This window comes from Homalodisca vitripennis, chromosome 5, assembly GCF_021130785.1.
Source record: "Homalodisca vitripennis isolate AUS2020 chromosome 5, UT_GWSS_2.1, whole genome shotgun sequence".
Taxonomy (NCBI): domain Eukaryota; kingdom Metazoa; phylum Arthropoda; class Insecta; order Hemiptera; family Cicadellidae; genus Homalodisca; species Homalodisca vitripennis.
The window spans coordinates 9563292-9586587 of record NC_060211.1 but is presented as its reverse complement, the minus strand read 5'-3'; the positions used below and the strand labels follow the sequence as shown (position 1 = coordinate 9586587).

Genomic DNA, 23296 nt, shown 5'->3' with positions numbered 1-23296 from the left:
CGATTAGAATGACAATAACACTAGTCTTATGGCATGGCTGTGCATGTGAGTAAACCAATATATAGTTTTGAGAGGGAGTTTGAATCGGTAAGTCTAATAACAAATTATATAAATTTAGTATAACTACAATGTAACGATGTAATTTTATTGAACTATATTGATTTGAATCAGAGTGTAGAATTATCTCGAATAAAAGCAAGATATTAAGCTAGTAAAATGAAATAAATAGAAATAGTTTTAATTTAGCATTAAAGTAAAGAACAAGCATTACAACACATTGACATATTCTTTTTACTGTTTATTCATTCACACAAAAGACAAATTAATGTTTAATTAGTATATTTATAATATAAATAAGTAAATAGTAGTATCGTATTATTAATTCCTGCACCCGAGCAAGGTGGTGAAACCGAGATGCTCCTTAAGCGAGCGTCCCCCCATTTTTTGCATTTCGGAGTTGTGACCAGATGCTGCTTTAGATGCATGAACAGATTTGTGATTGTGTCGGTGATGTATTATTCTTGGGCCATAATATTGTGAGCCCGTGTTATAAAAAAAATATCGGTGCTATGATTTTAGGAGCTACGTTTTGCCAAGGATGGTTAGATTCGGTCATTACGTTCACTTATGAATGAAACAGATGATGTTGGTTGTCGTCTGCATGCAATTTGACGTTATAGAAGATACAATAATAATTATAGAATGATTACGGTGTACCTTTTTTGATAGGTTATCCCAAACGAAATAATCATGTACAGAGAGGAACAGACGTGTTTTTAAAATGATTGTGCCCAGTTGGAACCTGCCTTTATCCAGAAATTAAATAAATTATGCAGAATAAGCTAAACGTGGCTGTTCGTTTTTGCGTGATCAGTGTATGACCACCTATACCGATTGGAACATTTCGTTTACCAATTTCATTCCCGGTACTCCAACAACATAATAATAAGTAATCATGTTACTAAAAACGGAATATTATTTCATTTTATGTACATTCCTTTGCTGTTACTGTTTCACAGATGCACAAGTTTTAGAGGGGTTAAAAGATGCTGTTCTCACTGCTGAAGGAACACTAGGGGACATATTTAAATCCTTGCACTCAATTGCAAATCATTTTAAATTTACAAAGGAAGTTTGGGAGGATTCTGTAGAAGAAGAATGTATATTTACATGTCCTGGAGGTAAGTTTTTAATTCCTTAACTTTTAACCCTTTGATTACTTGATTTTATATTTAAGTTGCATGAAAATGTTGTGAAATTATTGTATATTGGCGGATGCCGTTGAAATAATAATAAATAAATAAATAAATTTGTTAACTGGGGGGGAAGGCACAACCAATGTCAATAATTAATAGGCTAGGTCCTGAGACTCGGTGTCAAACACCCTATTTATATTTTTGCAATTTTAAACAACAGAAGTACAAATTTCTCTGAGATAAATTTAAAATAAAGCTTTTGGTAAATATTTAGTTTAGTCACTTCACACTATTTGTAAAAATTTCAACTTAAAATAAAAAAAAATAAATGCATAGGAGAGTAGTACAATAGATATAAAAAGAAGGAAAGGATATTATAAGATTAAAGGTCGAGGTGGCAAATCACGAATTTGACATTATCAACGTATTCTGCTCATCCTCCTGAACAAAAAATATATATGGTTTTAGGGGGTGCAAATGACAGATAACATGATTTTAGAGGGTATATACATAAATAGTTAAGTTCTTAATGTTTTAATGTTCTGTTTGTGTGCTGTGTCTGGATATCTAAATATTATCTGCAGGTGGGACTGATAGCGTATCTGTTATCTGAGTGCTCTGGGGCAGAAGTCAGAGATAACGTGTACTGTACCTTGGATCGAGTGAGTGCGTGACAATCATGGATCAACCATCCACTAGTTCGACCAATCGTAGTGAACTGGTGTGTCGTAAATATTATCTGCGGCTGGGACTGATAGCGTATCTGTTATCTGAACGCTCCGGGGCAGTCAGTGCTTCACTAGATATTGTGTACTGTAGTTTGGTTCGATTGAGTGCGTGACGATCATGGATCAACCACCCACTAGTTCGACCAATCCTAGTGAATTGGTTTGTCGGAATGTTTTGTAGGGCATGTTAAGAGGTTTTGTTTTGACCGAAACGAGATTATTTAGTTTCTGTACATTGGCCGGAGGCACTCGTCTCAACTCGATAACAACTAGGCCTAATTAATTTGTAGCTCAAAATTTAAGAAAAACATTGTTCATTTGGATCAAAATTCTGCTCATTTCAGTATTATTTTTCATTTACGTTTGCAAAGATGGCACCGCATCCGATGACATCATCATGAGGTTGAATCATGGTCACAAAAGGTCACGTGATGCCCGATGTGGATGTAGAACATGAAAATATTGCTCCGCGCTTGAACAGTTGTTCCATTTTTGATGTTCTAGAACTTTGTTATTTCTCGTTTCCACCCCGTCAAACCTTATATTGTTTTGTTCTGTAGGACGATTCCAATAAGTTAATAACGCAAAACTCGTATTTTACCACTCCGGCCGTTAATATGACAATTGCCGAAGGAAAGACTAAATAGTAATGGAAATTACGTCGGAAATGTCCGTGGCCAGTGCGGGCCTTTGGCGCCACCTCACACTTGTGGCAAAAAGGTTACTTTGATATTATCCGGAGGCCACTATTTTGTTAACAGTTTTTGTTTCCGATGTTCTACAAAAACTACATTAATAGAAAGAAGAGACTTTATTTAACTTGCTGAGAAAATAGTTTGCTATTATGACTATCGGTTCTTATTTTCTGCCTACTGAAAGGTAGTGATATTGGCAAGAAGACGGCCACTCTGTTCCCTACTATTTGTTATAGGCTATACTCTTGATTTTTTTTTTAGTAGTAGGCCGCCCCATAGAAGAAGAACAAGAAGAAAAATTCTGAGTTCATAATCAAGGGTCCAGCCTTGATCCTCAGAAAGATTCATAATCAAGGGCTGTATATACATATCATATCATATATCTTTTCATTTCCGATCGATACTTTTCTGATCTCAGATCACGTGCCAGATCGCTCAACGTGATCTGTTATTGCTTCATTTTGGGAAGCACAAAACAAGAACCTATCGTCATAATGATATGAAATTTTCACATTTTAGTCACATAAAGTCTCTTCTTTCTAATATTGTAATTTATTTTAGGTCACTGGTAAGAAAAACTGTCCCAAAAATAGTGGTCTCCAGATAATACCAAAGTACCCAAAATTGAAAAACATCCTCGAAATATTAGGATACTTAAATTCAAGCTCGGATTATGTGAAAAAACCTAAACCAAAATGTTCTTGGCCATCAGTGTGATATTCAAATATCTTTCTCAATGTGTTGAGCCATTCTCTCCTAGACTAAACAAGAATCCAAGACAACAAACAAGCAAAGTGAGCTTGCAACCGCTGTAAAGAACATACGAAACTGTGTAAGCAATATACTACCAAGCGTTGGGTATTTTTCCTATTTTAGTAGATTTTAAAGAAATTGTTAAATACATAGTTTAAAAATTTGTTATTTAAAACAAATAGTTGTCAATTATGTGAATAAATATCTTAAATATAGGTACATTTATTGTACAAAATTCTATGTATGAAACCTCTAAGGGGTGTGGGAGGATACATAAATTAAATATATACAGTATATGTGAAGGAAACAGGATTTTACAGGAGTATACAGTATAAATGAAATGCACCACCGTCACATGTAATAAACATACAAAATTACACTGATGTATTGTGTATTTTCTGTTTTGCACAACTAATAATAATAATAAATATGTGGAGTGAACAGAAAAATCATCTAAATAAATTATTTTCTTGATTGCTAAATATCTATATCTCAGGAATAAATATTAAACGTATTTTCTTTATAACAATAATGTTTATTTTTTAGGAACCTCTCCAAAAAAGAACAAGTATCATAAACCTACCAGTAATGGTTGTGGAGTTCCAGCACTGAAGGTATGAATTAAACTCTATACCTAGTTCAATGTGATAAGTTTGAACAGTAATTGTAATTTAAAATAAGGTAACTAAGACTTAAACAATATGATTTTTAAGTATACCAGCAATTAAGTGCTCATACTGATCGGTATAATATGCTGAATCAATTCGGATTGGACGAGAAATTTCAGTTTTGAGTATTTGGATTATAGTGATAGTACAAGTCTTACAAGTCTAGTACAAGTGATAGTAGATAAGTCTTATCAGAATGAACAGCTTGTTCCTTCTCTACTTAGTAGAGAAGCTCTCTAAAAGCGAGTTGCTGAAGAGAATCCTTGGATTCACAAATATCTCTTCAAAAAGTAAAATCATCCTTAATGAGAATGCAGTTGATAGATTTACATTCTTGAAGGCATAATTAATGGACAACACACAATATACAATATTCTTTATTCATAATCTTTGAGATTAGAATGGTGTTATTACATTCAGGTATAAATAGTAATAAAATAATAAATGAGATAGTTCAGTGTGGTTGAAGAATGTAGATTTATCATTTGTCCTCCAGTTAAAAAATTCCACTATGGAGTAGAAAGATCGGAGAAGAAGCCATGAAACAAGTTTTCTCCTGAATTGCTGCTGTACTGTAATGTTTTTGACCCCTAGTGGTAGGATGTTGATAAATTTTGCTCCAGCATACTTGGGTTGTTTTTCAAAAAGGGTCAGTATGTGAGTGGGAAGTGTGTAATTTTGTGCTGCTCTTCTATCATAGGAATGTGTATCCATGCACATTAATGGTTTTCCACAGTGTACCATCATTAATCATTAATATGGTTTTTATAATATTAAGTAATTTATTAACGGAAAATATAAAAACTACCTGTTTTGCTTTTGCAAATGTGTTTTTTTTATGTGTGTAATTGATCATGTTACAGATCGACTCACAGTTACTACCGATGAGTGAGATGATAGGTGTTTTGATCAACATGATATATGCTACGGCACTTGTAATCGGGACAAGGATGAATGTGATTTATCATATTACAGATCGACTCACAGTTACTACCGATGAGTGAGATGACCAGATATTGCGATCAGCATGATACATGCTATGGCACTTGTAATCGGGATAAGGATGATTGAGATTTATCATGTTACAGATCGACTCACAGTTACTACCGATGAGCGATATGACCAAATGTTGTGATCAGCATGATATATGCTACGGCACTTGTAATCGGGACAAGGATGAGTGTGATTTGACTTTCAAGAAATGCCTCTACAGATTATGTGACAATTCCAAGGCATTCTCTTCTACAAAGTCTCTAGGTTGGTTATTTTTATAAATTTTTTATTTGTCACTGGAAAAGTTACCTTGACTTACAAATTGTTAGTGATTGGGTTAAATTGTTAAAGTGATTAGGTTGATAATGTTTGACATTAGGATTAACGTGGCTATGGTGGGTAAAGTTGAATCATTGTGAATGTTGAGTTTAGCTCCAGTTCACCTTCCACTTAGTGCAGCATCTGAAATCCGACGCTGTAACAAACTTGACTCCTGGAATCTGAAGAGATCCAAAACAAAGTTGGTGACAAAGAGGTTTAAAATGAAATGTACATTGTTTTGACATGACATTCCTAGGCTATAAATTATAGTGTGGTACTTTGGGATTATACCGACCACACCCAGACATGAATCGTTATTTGACATTTTGCTTCTACTGATTACTAGATTAGCGTAGAACAATATTTCGTCAATATAAAACAGGAATTGTCTTATCGCAAACCCCTCCCCACCCTCAGACAGAGGTCAAAGTCGAGCGGTCTACTAAGATAACGTGATTGCAGAGTCTCCCCGCCCGTTCAGCTGGTGCGTCGCTTTGTTATACTTCCGTGTTTTACCTCTAAATTTCTCCAAACACAAAAATTCAACAAAAACAAACATTACCAAACTAAAACTAAACTCTTTATTGAAAAAACACACAAAACTTGTTTCTATTCTTGATCACACTCCGCCACCCAAAATGCGAGTGCCTCCGGCCATCAGCGCGGGCTTCGGCAGCACCTTTGGTGCTGCCCCGTGTTGATGTCGACGAAAGAAAAACATCCCTCGAGATAGTACCTATCAGTAAAATATCAAATTCTAGAGGGGCTGATCAGAAATATAAATTGAAATGTAATGGAAAGGCAATTATGTACCGTGCAAATCATGTGATGCCGCGCCCTGCCCTAATCGGGATTATCGAGAAAGATAAGATAACAGCGACAACAATACCGATCACAATACCTGGAAATGCTTGTAATTTTGTAATTAAACAGTTGTTTTTTCGTTCTATCATGTTTGTTTCTATAAATTTATATTTTTGTGTTCTTCATATTGGTGTGGTCGGTATAATCCCAAAGTACCTATAGTGTAATCTAGGTGAGGAGGTTTTCTCATTGTCTCATCAGGTACACATTGGAGTGCACTACAATGTGATAGACACGATCTCTAAGCACGGTGGAACAACCGAGTTTTCTCATCGTGCAATATTAGTACCAGCCCAGAATCTGTTGCAATGGTCATGTTGTCATGACAGTTCCAGTGGAACCTTTAACTTTTACGTTGTTGCAGTTCCGTAACTAACAATAACACAACTGGTTCATTCCGGAGCGTCGTAACAAGGCAGTATCAGTTGCAATGACTTACCTCTAGTTAGACGTTATAATTTCCAACTGCTTCAACTAATTCAACACTTAATGTATTTTCTTAGTGATGATTAAACACTGAGATGGAGGTAAGTCAAGAGTGTTATAATATATTAACCCTTTCAGGGCCAGGACCAAATATGAGATGTTGCAAAATTTTTTCACATCTAATAACCCCTTGTGACTAGTCAAAAGTGCCAGGTTAAAGTTGGCAATTTTGCAGTCTCTTAGATTAAAATTTATAACTTTTCATAAAAATTAGAGAATGGCCTAAAAGTTGCACCAAATTACTCGTATAGATATATACTATCAACAAAAAAAAATATATAGATGTAATTTAAGTAATTTAAAATTAAAAAAATAATATTTCAATAGATTACATAAAATATTTTTATTTTTTTATGTTTTTTTGCAAATAACTAAAAAAGGAAAAATAATTTTAGTGTGGAAAGCTATTTTATTATATTGTAAATTTAGAAAAGAATAAACAACATTTTGTGTTATTTCTCTCATAAATACATTTTGTATAAATACGCATAATTGTACTTCGCAACATTTTATAAGTGTTAAATCAACTGACTCTTACATTGCAAGAAACTTAAAATAAATATTCACATTACGGGTGTACCAGTAAACAGATGATTGTAGGACCCATAAATAGTTTCAATACAGGTAAAAAAACACTATTTACCAAGAAATATTTACACACAATTTTATTTGAAATTTACTTACAGTTTTTCTATTTACAAATGTGCTATATACAATTTCACTCCCGTGACATCGCAAATTATCAGTCATTGTAACTACTAACTACTACACACAATAGCTAAGCACATAACAACTAACACTACTAATATTTACGACCACAAAATAAAATAATGAATAAGAATCCTGCATACAATAATACGATTACACTAAAGCATAAAGAATTAACAACAAAAGATCGAGTCAGCTGATACTGTCACGTGACAATTACGAAATAAAAATGCATAGACCTCAAAAATAAAAATGATATTCATAATAATTATCTACAAAAATATACCAGGGAATAAAAAAACATAAAACTTTAATTATTTGGCGTCGATTATTTATTTATTTAAGAAAACAACGAATATTAAGGAGACTATATATTGTTGCTTGGCGCGTTTTGGCATATGTCACAGACGGCAATATTTTGCCGCCTGGCACTTTTCAGACACGATCTATGGCGGCAATATATTGCCGCCTGGCCCGGAAAGGGTTAAAAAGAATATGGTTTGAATTAACTGGAAACCAGTAAAAATCTGGTTAAAAAATGTTATTGTGAATTTTTTTTGAAGTTGGAAAAACGATTTGTCTATGTTGTAAAAATGTTTTTTCACAACTTTACTACAATTGTATACAGTAAAGTCTCTTTGTAGCAAATTTTGATTCAAAGAAACAATTCCTTATATTAGGAAGCCAGAAAAAACAATGTTTTATATATACCTGTATATCATATATGTTAAATACAGCCAATAATTGCTTCAAAGGACTTCAAAAGCTGTAGAAAAATCTTCATGCAATGAATATTCTTAGATTAACATCAAAGTTTTCCGGTTCACAGTTTCGGAAGATGGCTCCCCACACTAAAGCTGAAATATCTGAGGAATATAATTGTGTAAGCAATGTATTGACACGGAGAATTTAGGTGTTGGTCACGACACAGACCATGTATGCTTAAGAACTAAAAATATTCTGGTAATATTAATTTGTATATCCTTGAATGTTTATCCGACATTGCACATTTGGATCATTTGGACAGTTAATAAAAATATGACAGGGAAAAATAGTCAAGCTGTAAGTAGAGTTACTACAAATTAGTAGTACAATTAGTACATTAAGTCATAGACTACTGTCGGTGCAGAAATTATGTACCTCCCAGTTTGAGTGAAGTTTATGACCAAATCAATAAACCTAGAAAAAATATCCAACCATACATTGTCTTCCCAGTTTAATGTCACGTGAGTTATTTAAGTTTCAAACAATAGTTAATAGTTTAAATCATACTGTAGTTGGGATTGGAAAAGTTTATTATGAACGAATCCAATGATTGTAAAATGTTTATGTTTGTTCTGGTTTTATGAAAAGATGCAGCAATGGGTCAGAGCCAGGAAGGTGAGTCTGACGTTGTCACTTTCCCAGAGTTTGCATGGCTTTCTGCACTGCGCTCTCACCTGCGGATAAACGCTACTGCTTTCTTGGCGTATCTTTGTTGATACTGACAAAAATTTATTTATTCTTGGCTGCATTTTTCATTGATTTTAGGCATATACCCTAACAATAGGAAATATGTTTATGCACTGGTTACTGCTCATTACATAATTTGTAACCTTCCACCCAAAAAAATAAATAACACTTAAAATAATTTTTAACTAACACTGAGAAAAAGCTTGTCTTAGAAGCATCTTGAACAGACACATCCAGCTTAACAGTGGCATACTGTACAAGTAAAAGAAAAAGTGTCTTTGTAAAGTACGGCTAGAAAAAAAATGCCATGAGTTATAGGTTTTCTCTGCCTGTCTGTGTAAAGAGTTTGTGATAGTTGTTAAATTTAACCATAGCAGACATTATGGTGTTGAACCTTCTTTCACTTGTAACATTAAGTAATAGTGTGAAAAAAAAAACACAGACAAGTTATTCAAAGAGAGATCCATTAGTCATTCCATGGTTCTGACGGCTGGCGGAGATGTGGAAGGCATCTAGCATTGATTTATATTTAGCCCCTGAAGAGTCTACTCACCTTCTCAGAAAGAAAACTGATTATCTCTACTGTTAGATATATCTGACTGGCTTGTTCTAACATTGTTTGGTTATGTAACCATCAGAATCAGAAATCTTTATTGTCGTTGACATTTTACAAAATGCATGACGGACGTTAATTTGCAACTTAAATATAAACTTAAGGAAATAGTGTAGCTATTACACCATAAAAATCTGTAATATTACACAGTGGTTTATTCAATAACATTTCCTTAACTGCTATCTTAAAACTTTGAGCTTTTAGTTTTTAATTTTCTAGGTTATGTATTGTACATTTGAATCCCTTGGTACACAAAGCTTTGTTGAGTCGCTGAAAACATGTATCTTGTGTGTGCTATATTATGTCTATTATGTCTTGTTATATAGTTATGTGTGTCACTAACTTTAGTTGTGCTTTGCAAGTTCTCCTTCACATACATAAGAACTGAAAAAACATACATAGACGGTAGAGTAAGGATACCTAGTCTAACAAAAAATATTTGCAGTGATCCTGCCAGTCCGCACCACAGATAAGACGGACAGCTTTTTTTGTAACACAAATAGTTTGTGAGCATAAGAACAATTCACCCAAAGTGAAGTTCCATAGGACAAGTGGCTACGAACATGCCCATAGTAGATGCAAAGGAGAACACCAGGAGTCGCATTCCCGCTCAATGATCGAATCATAAATAAAACCTTTAAAATTTTTGCGGCCAGATTGTCAATGTGAGAGTGCCATTTGAGGTTGGACTGAAGATGGGAGCCCAAGAAATTTAAGGAAGCCAATCTCTCTGAACCAGAACGAAGGCAAAGTTGTATGTCCTGAACCTTCTCTCCATTTAAGCTCAGCTTATTAGCATTACACCAGTCATGTATTACATCTGATTTAGAGGTAACAATATCTTTAGCTGTTTGTGGACTAATACCCTGAACGCACACTGCCAGATCGTCTGCAAACATAAAACACTTTACATGTTGCTTAGAAGATCATTTATGTAAATTATGAGCAAGGTCGGACCAAGTATAGATCCTTGTGATATGCCTTGTACAATCTGCAAAGAATTGGAAAAAGAGCCATTTAAATATACAGACTGCCATCTATTTTCCAAGTAAGATCTAAAAAAAGAAATGGCAACATTGTCAAATGAGTAAAAATACAGTTTATCTAGCAGCACATCATGTGTTACAGTGTCGAAGGCGTTGGCCATATCATACGATCTAAAGAGAACACTCCTTTTAGCCTCCAGACCTTTGTAACGGGTATAGGCCTAGCCTGTAACCTAAATCAACTTTTACAATTAATAATAAATTCGAGAATAATATAATACAATAAATAATATTTTTCTATTAATAATAAATCTAAATGAATAGGAATCCAAACCGACAATTTAATTGCTTAGTTAATGTTATCATTCTCATATTTGAGAATAATCAAATTTCAATTTATTATGAAGGTTAGTTGTGCATGGTGACATAGTCCGTCACTGACAGTTTTGTAACCTCAAACATAAATCTCGAATAGTAAAGCGGTCATATTTAATAAAACTCGATAGTTCCTCATCAACATCAAAGAACAAAGCTAAACACGGCAAAACGCGTGCCACGATTGGCTAACGTAACGATTACTCTCATTGGAGGGTAGCGACCCCGCGGGAACGCAAACTCGTTCTCTGCGCACCGAATTCGAGTGGGTTGTTAGCCAGAAGTAAAAGCGGATCATTTTTCGACCAGAAAAACGGAAAATTTCCGTTTTGAAGGGTATCACTTTTCTCTCTCTGCGCTACTGACGCGGAGTTTGGGAAAGAGAGAGTCTTCTTCCTCGACCTCTTGATGATGTAGTTCGTTGTGAAACAGTTTTCAAAATTTTTCAATTATTAATCAGTCTTTTTTCAATGTGATCCAAATTTAAATTTTTCAATTATCTGTGAGGACCGCCGTGTCGCCATCATGGGATTTGGTGAATATGTTTAAGAGTATTTAAACCTTTTTGATCAACATTTTTAACTAATCAGACTCTAAATTTTAACTGCTAGGGAGTAGGGGTATTTTCTAATTAATTATTTCAAGCTAATTGGATTTTGTGTTGTAGGATGTTATTTTAAGCATAGCCATAATTTCATTTCATCAAAATCATGTTTCATTAGTATTAGTTTTTATTCAATAAATCTAAAATTTGTTTCTATCAAAATTTTATTTTCATTTTACCACACATAGCTGCCCTACGCCGCACCCATTGTAAAACGACCCTGTAAAGACAAAGAGTCTAAAGCTAATATATTTTTCACAAAACCTATCTTGTTACTATTTATTATAATGTAACGTATCCGTTACAAATGGCACCCAGCAACGTGGGGCAGCTAAAAGTGGTGTAGCTTAATAATTGTGTAGGGGTTTTCTAATTTGAAATAGACTAAATCAAAATTTAAAAATGATGGATCAGAACTTGGAGAATATTGACAATTCGGACAGTAGTAGTGAGATGACACTCGCGGAGCTAGCTAATAGGCCTAGATCAGACAGCTCTTTGGCTAATGCGAATAATGTTGAAACGGTGGTAGGCCTAGATAGAACTGATGCATATCAGCAATTGTTGTTTTTGATGACACAACTTAATGACAAATTTGATGGATTAAATAACAAGATGGATGAGATAAAAACCGATATTTATAACAAGATGGATGACCTAAAAACCGATATTTATAGCAAAATGGATGACGTTCAAACGGGCATGACACAAATTGAACAAAAATTAAACACAAAAATTGAGAACGTTCAAAGTGAATTGAAGGGAGAGATTAAAGTTGTGGGGGAAGAAGTTGAAACTAAAATTGCTAAAGTCAATCAAAAATTCGATCAAGAGGTTTCACAGATTAGTTCTCGGGTTGATGAGATAGTAAATAAAATCGATACACATGCAACGGAGATACTGAGAATAAAAGATTATGTAGGGATGAGTGAAAGTACTAAGGTAAGCTTAAACGAGGAAGAATCTAAATCAAATTTAAAAGAGGAATCAGACCTACTAGTTGAGTCGAACAAAGTTCAGACCACTGTGAAAAGCGTAAAAATGGAGGGTAGCGGTCTTAATCAACAACCGGCTTGTAATATTATGGCGGAACTCTATTTGACCGAGTTTGATGAGGGTAATGATAGGACTCACCCTATGAATTTTTTGAAATTGGCTGAAAAATTTACTAATAGTAATCAAGAACACTGGGAAACAAAACTTTTGTATATTGTAAAATACTTGAAGGGGGAAGCATCTGAGTGGGCTCGGAGAAACATTGACAAATGGGAGAGTTTTGAACAATTTAAAAATGATTTCAAAAAGAGATTCTGGGGCATTACTAAACAAAAAGATTTTGAAAACAAATTGATGGGTAATGGGAATTTTTGTGAAGGTAAAACCGATTTGACAAACTATGTGCTTGGGTATTTTGACATAGCAAAGAAATTGGACAACCAGATGGATAACCTTACGTTTGTTGGCTTTATTTGTCGACATTTGCCGCCACACATAAGTGCCAGTCTGGCAATTCTACAATCCCTTGCTGGTAGGGAAGAACTAGAAGTAGTATTAAATCAGCTCAGTTATGTAAAGCCTTTCAAAAAAGAAAGTTTCAGGGATACATACAACACTAATCATGAAAATGGAAATAGACAAAAAACATACACAGGAAGGCCAACACAAAACTTTCATGACAGTACCCAAGGACAGCAGTATAGGCCAAATCATGAGAACAGGGCAGTAAATACCACACAATTTTCTCATACCAACAATGGTAGGGCCAATCACACTAATGGGAATCATTTTGAAAGGAATCGGGAAAATAATAGGGGATACAACAGACCCGAGGGTTTCAGAACATTTCGAGGTAGGGGAAATTACAGGGGTGGACCAAATTACCGGGGGGGACACAACTATAGGAACAATTCAGAAAACTTTGATGGGCCTAGGGAAATTGAAAATGGTCAAGATTGACAACCAACAATTCCAGGGGAAATAACTCGGAACTTAAATTTTGACGAAAGACCAAAAATAAACAACTTTGAATTGATAGGCGATAGTCAGTTTTGTAGACTATCAAACAAAATTTTGCAAATGGATACAGTTAAAACCCCTGGTGGTAGAACATCAATAGGACTTTGTGTGGGGGGTCAAACGATTAAACAATTATATGAGCAGGTAAAAATACATTCATCAAGTTTATCTGAAAACCTAATGATTTTTATTGGTACAAATGACATTCTAAAAAATAATTCACTTGAGCAAATGAAAACTGACATGAAAGATTTAGTTGAATACCTAATAAATTGTAATAAGAAATTAATCATTTTGACTCTACCTCCAATTCCGAAAGTTGCTAAAGACATTGATATCAGAGGAAAGGTTAAAGATTTTAACAGGTTCATACGGGCATTAGACAATGGGGATACAATCAAGATTAATCATGTCACACCACACTTTGTTGATCACAATGAGTTAGGGTGTAATTTAAAATATTTTGAACAAAACATCAACTTTGGGGGAAAAACATTTGCTGATTTGGTTCATCTGAATATTGATGGGTTGAAACTTTTAAAAGAAAGCATTGATGAGTTTTTCAATCAAACTAATGAAAAGTTGAAAGGGGTTGTGCAAAGTAACCAGAATCAAATCATTATGGATCAAAATATAGCGGATGATTTTTTAGATGAAAGCAACTACAATGATGGAGTAATGCGTGATAGGGTTCAGTCTTTACCAGAAATTGATATTGGTATTGGAGGGGTTAAATACAAGTGTTTAGTAGATTCAGGTAGTCAAGCATGTATAATGTCAGATGAATTCTATAAGAAAATAAAAAATCAAGTGGGGTACAACATTCCAGAGCTACCTATTAGTAATCTGTCAATTGTAGGTGTTACAGGAGTCAGGTCCAAAAGAATAAATGTTCAAATAAGACTAGAGGTAAATATTGGTGAACAAGTTGTCCCAATAACATTTTTAATTGTTCAAGGACTAAAAATTGAGTTGATACTTGGTTGTGACTTTTTCAGCAATCATAAGGCTGTACTAAACTTTGATACCAATACTTTATGCTATAGACATGACGGGAAATATCTAGAGACTAAATTAGTGTATAGAAATTGTGAAGAATTTGTGGGGGGGTTAAGAATAATACATGTTAACAGAATTAACTTGTATAAAGATGAAAATGAAATAGACAATACTTTATCGAATTTAAATCCATTTTTTGAACACGAATCAAATCAAGTAGGCCTAGAACAAAAAATTACTAAGATCAAATATGAATCTGAATCAGAAGCAATTGAACAGAGGTTAGTAGACAGAATAAGTGAATTAGAGGCAGATAATGTGAGTATTAAGGATGAGGAACTAGAATTATTAAGAGTAGTACTCTTTGAAAATAAAGAAGTTTTTTCGGATCAACCAGGGTGTGTCAAAGGATACACAGCAAAGCTGAATGTTAAAAGTGAAGTCCCATATATTGGCAAGTCTTATCCGGTTCCGTTCAGTAAAAGAAAATCTGTAGAGGAAGAATTAGAAAGACTGAAACAACAAGATATTATAGAAGAGTCAAATAGTCCTTTTTCTAATCCCTTAGTCTGTGTAGTAAAGAAAGATTTGAGTATAAGATTGTGCTTAGACAGTAGGAAATTAAATTCGTATCTTGTTCCGGATAGACAAAGTACAGAAACAACTGATGATATATTTCAAAAATTTATGGGAGTTAAATATTTTACAACATTAGATTTAACGCAAGGGTTTTTCCAGATCAAACTCGATAAAGAATCTAGAAAATTTGTAGCTTTCACATTCAACGGAAAAAATTTGCAATTTAAGCGATTACCATTTGGTTTGAATGTAAGCACGGCTCATTTTACTAAAGCGATGAATAAAATTTTGGGCCATGAGTTTAGTAATTTCGTAACTTGTTACGTTGATGACATTCTAATTACGTCCAGAACTTTTTTGGAACATTTAGATCATATCGATAGAGTACTGAAAAGACTGCATGAGTGTGGAGTGACTGTTAAACTTAAAAAATCAGATTTTTTGAAACAGGAAGTAAAGTTTTTAGGTTTTGTTCTTAGTAAAGATGGGATAAAGATGGATGAGGATAAAGTTGAAAAGATAAAGAATTTTCCAACCCCAAAGAACTTAAAAGAACTGCAATCGTTTTTAGGTTTATGTAATTATTACAGAAAATTTCAGAAGAACCATTCAGATTTGACGGGTCAGTTTGGTGACATTTTGAGTTCTAAAAGTAAATGGTTTTGGGATAAGACAAAACAAAATCTGTTTGAGAAAATAAAAGAAACATTTTTAGACTCAGTTATGTTACATCATCCAAATTGGAGTAGGGCATTCTATTTAAGTACAGATGCATCAGACATCAGTGTGTCAGCCATTCTTTATCAAGTAAATGATCAGGGGGAACATGAAGTGATAAGTTTTGCAAGTAGGACTCTTTTAGCAACAGAGAAAAATTATAGCATAACAGAAAAAGAATTATTGGCTGTGGTCTTTGCTTGTAAAAAATTCCGATCTTATATTATTGGACATTTTCAAGTAATTGTTCGTTCAGACCACAAGGCATTATCTTTCCTTACAACCTGTAGGCTATCTCATGGTAGAATTTTGAGGTGGAGTTTGGCATTACAAGAATACAATCTCACTATTGAGTACATCAGCGGAAGGCAAAATATTCCCGCTGACATTCTTTCAAGAGTAACGGACGAAAATTATAAAAATCCAGTTGAAAGGAATTCGGTAATGGTTTTGCAAAATAAAATTGAAATTGAAGTTAGCGATAGGAAGATTAAACCAATGTTCAGAAATATAGAAGAAAAACAAAGGAGTGATGATAAATTTGGGCCTATTTTTACTAAATTGGATGGTAATGATCAACAAATAAAAGATCAATTTGTTATTCATAATGGAATACTTTTTTAAGAAAGATTTAAATGATGGTGATAGTTTTAAAGTCTGTATACCAAAAGCAATTCAATCAGAATTAATTCAATTTACACATTTGAAATATGGTCATTTGGGGGGACATAAAAATTTATTTAATACTAAGGGAATATTGTGTTTTTCCTAAGATGGAACTTTCAGTAAAGAATCAGTTAAAATGTTGTCAATTGTGTCAATGTGCCAAACACACCACTGTTAAATCAATAGGATTTTTACAACCAATAATTCCTAAAAAATTGAAAGATATAATCTCAGTTGACTTGATAGGAGAATTGCCTGTAGGAAGAGGAGGTGTAAAATACATATTTGTTGTGTTGGATTTGTTTTCTAAATTTGTGAAGTTGTATCCGGTCAAAAGAGCTACTAGCCGAGTATTACTAAATAAATTGATCAATGAATACATACCTGAGGTAGGTGAGATAGGTAGTGTTTTGTCCGATCATGGCTCGCAGTTCACTAGTAATTTATGGTATAATACCCTTAGAGACTTAAACATTAAAACTATTCATAGTTCTGTTTGGCATCCAGCCTCAAATCCAGTTGAAAGGGCTAATAAGGAAATTACTAAAATATGCAGGATATACTGCCATGAGAAACATACTAAATGGCCATTAGTACTAAATTTCATTGAAAAGTGTTTAAATCATTCCGTGCATGAGACCACGGAAGAAATCCCGTTTGAACTAATGTTTGGTAGGAAAGATAGGAATTTTTTACAGGATATGGTTCAATTTCCCAAAGAGAAAAGAATGTTAGCTGATTATCCAGGTAAAATAAGATTAGTCAAAGATAGACTAGTTTCAAAAGGGGAAAAAAGGAAAAGAAAATTTGATAATAAGGTCAAACCAATTAGATTTAGTATAGGAGATGAAGTTCTAGTAAAAACACATTATCTGTCTGACAAACTTGACAAGAAAATTAAGAAGTTCTTTCTGCTTTATGAGGGCCCGTATAGGGTGTCAGAAATAAAATTGGAAAATGCATATGTTGTGGTCAACGAAGATGGTGGTGTGATAGGAACATTTAATGTAACACAATTAAAAAAGTTTTATCGAAATTTGGTTTAGTTCAAACAAAGATGGAGGGTTAAAACAATATGGGTTTCGTGATTTTTATTATTCCTTTGTAGCTTTTTCCCTTCGAAAGATAAAAAAGTCTTACAAAACAGAATAAAATGGCATGGCTGGATTTTGTACGATTTGACGGCCATGGGACAAATAAATGTCAAAAACCACATATCACACACAGTTAGGTTTCTGGGTGGTTAACACAAAAAACATACTTGAAATATGATTTCAAGACAACAGTACAAGGTACACGATCACACACAGTTTATTGTTTCTGGGTGGTCAACACAAAAAACATACTCATCTAAGACGATTGAAGTCAACTTACAGTACAAGTTACATAATCACACACAGTTTATTGTTTCTGGGTTTGTAAATAGTTAAAAGTGTAAGATTCATAACAAATTATTAAAATATGGTTGGATTGAATAGGAGAATGACATTCAAGTAAGGAAACACAGTTTATTTAAATTGAAACTACAGTAAATTCTAAAGAAAAGAAAGAAGAAGAGAAAAGTAAAAGCACAAAAAGACTAATTAAAATATTCATTATTGAAATAATGTATTGTTTTTCTGATGAGTTAGTTTATTTTGTTGTACGGATAAAATAATAATAATAATAATGAAGTAACATGGGGGATACTGAGATGATAATAATAATAAAGCAAACTGGGGGGGTATACTGGTATAAAAGTAATTATTCTTAAAGTAAAATGTTAGAGGTAGGTCAAGTAGGCCTGTTTAATAGTTAATATGATAATGATAGATAGAGGGGTAGTGTAAAATACACTGAACAAAGGCTAAAGGTGAAGGATATATTGTGAATGGAGTGGATAAATAATAGTAGAGAATAGGAGTGGAAATTGAGAGGTTGGGAACAATTTAAAAGTGGAATGGAAAGTAGGAGTTACAGGATAATGTATGAAATAGAATTGAGCCAATAAAATAAATTCAAAAGTCAGTACTAAATTAATTAATTCAGAGGGGGGATGAATAAAAAGGAAATATATTAGGCTAGTAAATATTTGGTTTAATAATCATTTAATCAACTTATAATAATGAAGTGCAATGACACTTAAAAGGGATTTTACTGTGCGAAATGGGTATTTTATGGTATGAGGAAGTTAGGAGAATATTGTATTAAATGAATACAAATAAATGAGTGAGAAGAAAAGAATTCAGCTAATATAAAAAAAAAAATAAAACTCAAAACAAAGGGACAAAATTGTATTATTATGACTTGGGGGGTTGCAAAGGAATTTCATTAGTTAAAAAATTGGTAATTAATTAATAAAAGGTGATAACTATTAGATAGTGCGTTGAAGTAAAATAGTACAACAAATAGGTAACAAGGAGGGTAAATAAAAATAAACTACAAAATAGACGGGTTATAATTATTATAACCTCGATTAAAATAAACAAAACAAAAATATTTAAATTATGCAAGATTATTACAAAGGATAAATAATTAAATAAATTTTTACCATTTATTGTGTATAATTTCTAAAAAAAAAAAAAAAGGAGAAACAAATTTTATAAACTGTGTGGAGAGATTGTTAGTTAATTATGAATGAATTTGTAAGATGAAAAATGCTGAGAATGAATTCTTTTTTTAGTAACAATATAGTAGTAATAATTTATTTGAAAAAATAATGGTTCATATTTATGTTATGTTGATTGTTTTTGACTTAGTTGTAAGAATGTTTAATAAATAATGTAAGTACTATTTGTGAAAAACTTTAATTTTAAATATTAGGAAATGTTTAGTGTAAGATGTGAAAGTGAGTGCGCGAATATCACAGGCAAATCACAACAAATTAAATCACCAAAGCAACTGGACTTGGACACTTTTAAAGTCATGGTGTGTTTTTTATGAATCTACCACAAGTATGGACACTTTGAAGTCATGGTGTGCTTTTCTTTATGTCTGAAAATAAGTCTAAGGACACATAAGTTTGAAGAAGTTTTTGTCAGTGAAGATGAGAATAGTGTTTAAAATGGAACATTTTAAAAGCATTGGATGTGAGAAAAGTCAAAAACGTTTGGATCAATTCACTGCAATAATACAATTCACTTTGGAAACAAGTGATGAAATAAAAACTGTTCTCACAGAAGGAAATAGAAATGTGGAAAGGCAAGAACTTTTTAAATCAAATTCAACTTCCAAAGGTGATGTTAAATGAAGTAAATGTGGAAAGGCAAGAACTTTTAATCAAATTCAACTTCCAAAGGTGATGTTAAATGAAGTAAATATGGAAAGGCAAGAACTTTTAATCAAATTCAACTTCCAAAGGTGATGTTAAATGAAGTCAGACAGATAAAGCGCTGGGCCAATAAGTATAGAAGCTGTGATAACTCACCATGACTGTAAGTCTATGAATTAAGAAAGTAAACTGTGATAACTTAGCCTGTAGACGATAGCAAAACTTGAACTTCACAAAATTTTAACTTTAAGTAAAAAATTTGTTCGTCAAGAAGCATGAAGAAAAATTTGTAATATTAGATTTAATTAACAGTTGTTTGTTCTTTGTTCTTCAATTTATTTTGTTTTTGTTGTTCGGATTGTTTAATATGTATATCTTTGTTATTTTAAATCATTCACTGTAAAAGTTTTAATGAGTAAAATTTTGTAATGAAAATTTTCAATTTTACCACAAAATTTGGGGGGTATCTGTAACGGGTATAGGCCTAGCCTGTAACCTAAATCAACTTTTACAATTAATAATAAAATTCGAGAATAATATAATACAATAAATAATATTTTTCTATTAATAATAAATCTAAATGAATAGGAATCCAAACCGACAATTTAATTGCTTAGTTAATGTTATCATTCTCATATTTGAGAATAATCAAATTTCAATTTATTATGAAGGTTAGTTGTGCATGGTGACATAGTCCGTCACTGACAGTTTTGTAACCTCAAACATAAATCTCGAATAGTAAAGCGGTCATATTTAATAAAACTCGATAGTTCCTCATCAACATCAAAGAACAAAGCTAAACACGGCAAAACGCGTGCCACGATTGGCTAACGTAACGATTACTCTCATTGGAGGGTAGCGACCCCGCGGGAACGCAAACTCGTTCTCTGCGCACCGAATTCGAGTGGGTTGTTAGCCAGAAGTAAAAGCGGATCATTTTTCGACCAGAAAAACGGAAAATTTCCGTTTTGAAGGGTATCACTTTTCTCTCTCTGCGCTACTGACGCGGAGTTTGGGAAAGAGAGAGTCTTCTTCCTCGACCTCTTGATGATGTAGTTCGTTGTGAAACAGTTTTCAAAATTTTTCAATTATTAATCAGTCTTTTTTCAATGTGATCCAAATTTAAATTTTTCAATTATCTGTGAGGACCGCCGTGTCGCCATCATGGGATTTGGTGAATATGTTTAAGAGTATTTAAACCTTTTTGATCAACATTTTTAATTAATCAGACTCTAAATTTTAACTGCTAGGGAGTAGGGGTATTTTCTAATTAATTATTTCAAGCTAATTGGATTTTGTGTTGTAGGATGTTATTTTAAGCATAGCCATAATTTTCATTTCATCAAAATCATGTTTCATTAGTATTAGTTTTTTATTCAATAAATCTAAAATTTGTTTCTATCAAAATTTTATTTTCATTTTACCACACATAGCTGCCCTACGCCGCACCCATTGTAAAACGACCCTGTAAAGACAAAGAGTCTAAAGCTAATATATTTTTTCGCAAAACCTATCTTGTTACTATTTATTATAATGTAACGTATCCGTTACACCTTTAAAGCAGTTTGTAATTAGAGTGGCTGCAACAGTGCTACGCTTAGGCCTGAAATCATGTTGACATTCTGATTAAAGATTATTCTCTTCTTGGAAGATTAGCATAAGACTATGTATAAGACGTTCTAAGACCTTCAACACTGCGGGCATAATGGATAATGGTCTACAGTTTGAACATAAATCTTTCTGACCTTTCTTATGTATTGGTATCACTTTAGTTTGTTTAAGTTTGTCAGGATAAATCCCTGTGTGATGCATAAGTTAAATAAGTATGCTAAGATCTCACTTATGTGCTTAGAAGCTATTTTTAAATGTAAAGCATTTATTCCATAAATATCTAGACAAGAGCTATTTCTTAGTTTTTTTAAGGCTAAGAAAACTTCAACAGTGAATTCTTTTAGAGTAAAAGTTTTACCTAGAGTTATATTAATTTTTGTATTTGTACTTATGAAAAATTTGTGGTCATTTTAGCAAGTTGGTACACTTTTACTGATTTCCTCCACAATACTATTAATAAAATAAGATTTAAAAATATCCACAGACAGACAATCTGGCATATACAAGGGCTTATTATTTACATTTCTACCTTCATTAATAACTGCCCATGAAGTCTTTGACTTATTCAATGATCCAGCAACAAAAATTATTGCTTTAGTTTAGTTTGGCTCTCCTAATTTCACATTTATATTTTGCTTTCAGTGATTTGTATTTTCCCCTAATTACATTGTTATTTGAGGTACTGCAAAATAAAAAAATAAAGCCTATCCACCTCTTTTAAAAAATTAACCAATCCTTCATGGTACCATTTGTTATTTAGTGTTTTGTTATCAATACTTTTAGTTCTTATTGATACAGAATCAGGATCTGTTTAATGTAGGTATTAATGCGCAGGTGACTGATGTGTCGAACTGAATGAATTTGTCCTTAGTAAAGTGTCAGAAGACGACAATTTAGTTATAGAACAGTCACGACTAACTGTACAGCAAGAGAGAGACTCTTCAATCCTGAACGTTTTTTTATAATTTATCAAGAACATGTGGTTTGTCACTTTTTCTGCAACTCATGGTTTTGATTTTTATCCTGTGTTGATTTATGAACAAATTCTGTTTATATCATTAAGCCTTTTCTTAGTGGTATGATGAATGTTCTACTGAAGCTAGGAAACAATCTCTAAACTAATTTTTATAGTAATACTTTTAGAATAAAAGCAATAAACAGATGCATGTATATGTTGTAATTGTGTTGTAGAGTGCAAGACTGCAGCTAAGGTGCTGTACTCAGGAGTTCTGATGTTTGGCTGTAAGTTCTACAAAACCTCACAGGAAGAGGCTTGCTACTGCCCACCTCCCCGGAAATTTCCAGGAGATGAATTATAATACTTTCCTGCCTGCAGTTAGGCTTTTAATTACAAATTTACAGGAATGATATAATCAACTTCAAAAATTTTAGTTCGCTGTTTTAAATACAGATTGCAAAATCAAAACCAAAGGTTATACAATATAATATTTAAACGGATTGTTCTTGTAGTTTTGCACAGTTATTTTCTGATTTTTGCAAGAACATGATTGTTTTAATTGTAGTTAAGGTATATATTGTGACGCTTAAAGCGATATTGGTTCTTTGTACAGTAGTTTCCCAACAGAACCTTTGTGTTGTGAGCTGCTATTATTACGCTTACTACTTTAATTTTATTTTTGTTAATAATATTGAATGTTCGGTCGTTTTTTACCCACAAGCTTTGTGTTTTATGCAATAAATAAACATTTTAGTAATATAATGTAGTAATTACTATACTTCAAAATAATATAAACCAAGGCACTTTGAAAATGAAATTGATTTAAGTGGTGGATTTTTAATTTTTGAGTATAATATCTGCGTAGCTGTACACTTATGAGCTACTTGGTTAAATTAATAAAATCAGTGTTCGGCTGCATTCATTATAAAAATATTTGGTCAAAGCCTTTAAGAGGAACCGTTATTTAGCTGCCGGCTGTGCATCTGAAGCTCTGCTTTTAACATAAAGTTTAATATTATAAATAGGACCACCTCTAAAATACATAAATGCTTCACTCC

At 32.9% G+C, this 23296-nt stretch overlaps 1 protein-coding gene across 2 annotated transcripts; it reads left to right on the top strand.

Moving 5' to 3' along the window:
- The first annotated feature begins 667 nt into the window (after positions 1-667).
- On the top strand, positions 668-22997 carry LOC124361780 (group XIIA secretory phospholipase A2). Of its 2 annotated transcripts, XM_046815750.1 has the most exons (5): positions 668-1181; positions 3919-3986; positions 5129-5297; positions 8766-8792; positions 22472-22997. In XM_046815750.1, the coding sequence occupies exons 1-5, from the start codon at positions 956-958 to the stop codon at positions 22597-22599; spliced, it is 618 nt and encodes a 205-aa protein (XP_046671706.1). In that variant the 5' UTR covers positions 668-955; the 3' UTR covers positions 22600-22997. The 2 variants fall into 2 exon arrangements, with proteins under 2 accessions (XP_046671706.1, XP_046671707.1); XM_046815751.1 differs by lacking the exon at positions 8766-8792 and having other exon boundaries at positions 679-1181.
- The last annotated feature ends 299 nt before the right edge of the window (positions 22998-23296 follow it).